Below are 3,970 nucleotides of genomic sequence, written 5' to 3'. Positions count from 1 at the left end.
GCGACCCGCACCACCACTGTGGCAAGCCAGGAGCCGGCCAGGCCACACCAGGCCCCGCCACCGACGCCCTGCCGCCGCCGCCATGCCAGATCCGCCCACCGCCTGCTCCTAGTCCTCTTCCTGAAGACGCTCTCGCGGCTGCTCCCAGTCCTCCGTTTGCTCCGGGTGAAAATCTTGATCCTTTGGATCGGGCGGTGGCGGTGCTCCGGCGTCGTACCCTTTCTGAAGGCATCGTCTTGGAGCTATGTGCATCAGCGGTCAACTTGGGTCTTCGAAGTGGCTAGTTCATGGTTGAGCGCTCTGTCTCCCCCGTAGTGGTGCTTGTTGTTCATCTTTTGGTTGCTTGTGGTTGATGTTGTTGATCTTCTGTACCCTTTGTATGTTGTCTTGGGTGTGTGCATTGTGGGTTGGTGTTGTATGGCTCGCATGTTTGTGGTTCGTTGCTTTTTATATAAAGCGGAGCGAAAGCCTTTTTCGGTAATAGATGGTAGCTTCTAGACTCGGCAAGAAGAAGAAATTGTGCATAAATGCTAAAATTCAGGAAAAATGAAATTGACAAAATTGTTCTTTAGTGCTTTTCGGTTCAGCAAACTTTCTACACGTGTACATACTGCAAAATTGTTATCATGATTGACTAGTCCTTTAAAAGGTGGATGCCAACCGCAGGGAACTAGAACTCAGGGTATCTATGAGGATGAGCTAAGAGCATTCAGAAGGGAAACTCTATTCTTGATCAATCTCCTGTAAAGAAGTTCCACTCCGCTCTCAAGATCTCCGATACTGCACTCTGGTGCCTGCAGTTGCTCCTCTTCGCAGACGACTCTGCTCTTCTGCAATGTGTTTGAGACAAGAGACCACTTGGGCATCTCAATTCGCTTTGCTAGGAGGCAGGATGTGCATTCGAGTAGTGATATAGTGACCGCTCTTGCTTCTGCCAGCAGCATCACCACCCTACAGTCCTTGTCAGAAGCAGTCTTCTTGCTGATTTTCTTGAACTGCTTTTGTGCCTTCTTGGCGAGACGATGTACGCCTTGAGTTGAGCAGACGCATCTTCTCCTCTTTTAAGAACTAAAAGGAGCTCTTGGATAGTCATCTTCAATTCCCTGAAGCTCTCCTGCATGGCGTGCCTCAACTGCCGCCCTTTGCAGGGTTTGGCAAAGGCTGACTTGGCTGCTGGGTGTGCACACCATCTTCTCAATGCAGCTGTAGATGGCTGCCAGCCTCCTCAAGCCATCGCGCATTGTGTCGATGGTCGCCAAGGGCGAAGAGATGGTTGTGCTCAGGCTCTGGAGCTGCTGCTCGACTTCTGTTTTGTGCGAGCGAGGGCTCGAAGGCGCGCTTGCCGATCGTAGATGGTAAGCCATGCTTGAAGATTGAAGCTTTGGTGCTGTTTTCTTCTGTAGAGAAATGGAAGAGAATGGTAGTCAAGATGACCTGCAGTTTGTTGGTGCTGAAGCCTTGGGGTTCACCCTGTATATATATCGGAGGCAGCAGCAATGGCATGATGAACAGAGCAGCCGACAGCAAGAATCCCATTTGCTAACCTCCATAAGAGAGTGTTGCTTTATCTGCTTCTGGTTAGCATGGCACACATCAATGAGTTAGCTTATATGCCTGGCGTGTCTTGGCTATTGGTAACAGAGTATACTGCACGGGTGTTTCGTTTGATTTCGGATCTTGATATGTGATCATGAAGTATTGTTGAAGGAAATACAATACAGGTTTTCGCTGATTTTTCAATATTATGATGGGGGTCTTATTCCTGTGCAGCAGCGCTGGCGTGTTTCAGCTATCCACAGCAGGAACAACCATGTAAGTGTACGCAGATTCTCGACACAAGCAAGTACAACTGATGCTTTCGATCTTAAGATCCATCTGGCTAGCTGAGATAGTCATGTGAAAGAAAATTACCTACGATGTATGCTATGCATAAAGTAGAAGTGTAATCCATTTGCTTCTGAATTTCATTTTTGAAACTAATCCAACGATGGAAATATAAAATTCATTGTACCATTAGGAAGCAGAGGGGAAGGTACAACAACATGATAAGAAAGGATCTTCAGTGGATTTGTTTTGATATTATTGGTTGCATGTGTTGGCTTGATTATTGATAGTCATCAGCATCATTAGGTTTCCCCTTGATAATGATAATGCATAATCACAAGGTTATAGGTCGTGGGTTGGAGCTGGCATGTTTCAGCATGTTAGAGCTTGAGTAAAATAATTCCATGAGACACGTAGGCTATTACGGTCAACTTCCAGATTCTGGAGACACCATTACTTCTTTTAACATCAGTAGGGTTAAATTTAATTGTACCAAGTCATTTAATCAGGATACTGATTTATATCAGTTGTTACTGTTCTGTTGCCTGTAAGTACATACTCCGTACTACATAGTATGTTTGAGGAGAAACCAAGTCATTTAATCAGGATACTGATTTATATCGTGGGGCTTGCACAAGTGCTAATTCAGAAAATTGGAAATTGACAAAATTGTTTTTGTTTGCTATTGAACTTTCTATGCATACACATTGCAAAACTGTTAGGATGGTTGACTAATCCTTTAAAAGGTGGATGCCAACCACAGGGCACTAGAGCTCAGAGTATCTACGAACTAAGAGCATTGAGAAGAGAAACTCTGTTCTGGATCAATCTCCTGTACAGAAGTTCCACTCCGCTCTCAAGATCTTCGATACTGCACTCCAATGCCCACAATTGCTCCTCTTCGCACACAACTTTGCTCTTCTGCAATGTTTTGGAGACAAGAGACCACTTGGGCATCTCAATTTGCTTCGACAAGATGCAGGATGTGGATTCGAGCAGTGAAATGGTGATCTCTCTCGCTTCTGCCATTAGCATCACCACCCTAGAATCGTTCTTGTCGGAAGCGATTTTCTTGCTTATCTTCTTGAACTGCTTTTGTGCCTTCTTGGCTAGCCGGATGTATGCCTTGACTTGACAAGTTGCATCCTCTCCTCTCTTGAGAACCAACAAGAGCTCTTGGACAGTCATCTTCAGCTCCATCAAGGTCTCCTGCATGGTGTTGCAGAGGTCGAGCACGACGAGGGACCGTCCTAGCTCTGCCTCCACTGCCACCCTTTGCAGGGTCCTGCAGAGGCTGACTTGGTTACTGGGTGTGCACATCATCTCCTCAATGCAGCTGTAGATGTCTGCCAGCTTCCTCAAACCTTCGCAAGTCGTATCGATGGTCGCCAAGGGCGAAGAGATGGTTGCGCTCAGGCTCTGGAGCTGCTGCTCTACTTGGGGTTTGTTTGAGCGAGGGCTGGAAGGCGCGCTTGTAGATCTTAGATGGTAAGCCATGCTTGTGGTTTCGAGGCTCTGATGCTACTTTCTTCAGTATGGAAATGGAAGAGAAAGGTTGGCAAGACAAGGGCTGCAGTTTGTTGGTGCTCAATCCTTTGCTTCTCTCTGTATTTATAACGGAGCAATGGCATGATGGGTAGAGCAGTCGACAGCAGGAATCTCATCCAACTAACCTCCATATGTGTTAAGGTGATCTGTTGAAAGAAACATGGCCAACCAAAGCCCAATCAGACAAAGCTGTTGCCTACGTGTTTTTTATTAGCGCAGCAAGTGTGAATCAGTGAGCTTATATGTGCCTGGCATGTCTAGGTCATTGGTGACACAGCTGACTGCACGAGTGTTCAGTTTGATCTCGGATCTGGATATGGGTTATATGTGATCATGGAAGATTAGCCAAGGAAATGCAATGCGGGTTTCGTGTTCCTGCAATGATTATTTTAGTTTTGTTCTCTGCGTTCTCCGACATTATGATGAGTTGCACTGGTTGCACAGCAGCGCTGGTGTGTTTCAGCGATCCCACAGCAAAAGGACAGCCATGTAAGTGGATGCAGATTCTGGACTACACGAACAGTATTGCTCTGTTTTTAATATTAAGTTTAAGCTGGCTATCTTAAATAATTGTTCGCGGTCCGTATGGAAGCATACT

General features: G+C 46.2%; 1 protein-coding gene and 1 pseudogene across 1 annotated transcript; one reads left to right on the top strand and one right to left on the bottom strand.

Annotated features, from left to right (window-relative positions):
* Positions 1 to 527: 527 nt before the first annotated feature.
* On the top strand, positions 528 to 1,035 carry LOC123153302 (uncharacterized; annotated as a pseudogene).
* Positions 1,036 to 2,510: 1,475 nt separating this feature from the next.
* Positions 2,511 to 3,386, bottom strand: LOC123153101 (uncharacterized). The gene has a single exon (XM_044572386.1). It carries the CDS (start codon positions 3,319 to 3,321, stop codon positions 2,608 to 2,610), a length of 714 nt encoding a protein of 237 aa, XP_044428321.1. The 5' UTR covers positions 3,322 to 3,386; the 3' UTR covers positions 2,511 to 2,607.
* Between the last annotated feature and the right edge of the window lie 584 nt (positions 3,387 to 3,970).

This window comes from Triticum aestivum, chromosome 7A (genome assembly GCF_018294505.1).
Source record: "Triticum aestivum cultivar Chinese Spring chromosome 7A, IWGSC CS RefSeq v2.1, whole genome shotgun sequence".
Classification (NCBI taxonomy): domain Eukaryota; kingdom Viridiplantae; phylum Streptophyta; class Magnoliopsida; order Poales; family Poaceae; genus Triticum; species Triticum aestivum.
The sequence above is the reverse complement of the archived record's forward strand: the minus strand, read 5'-3'. Positions and strand labels throughout refer to the sequence as shown.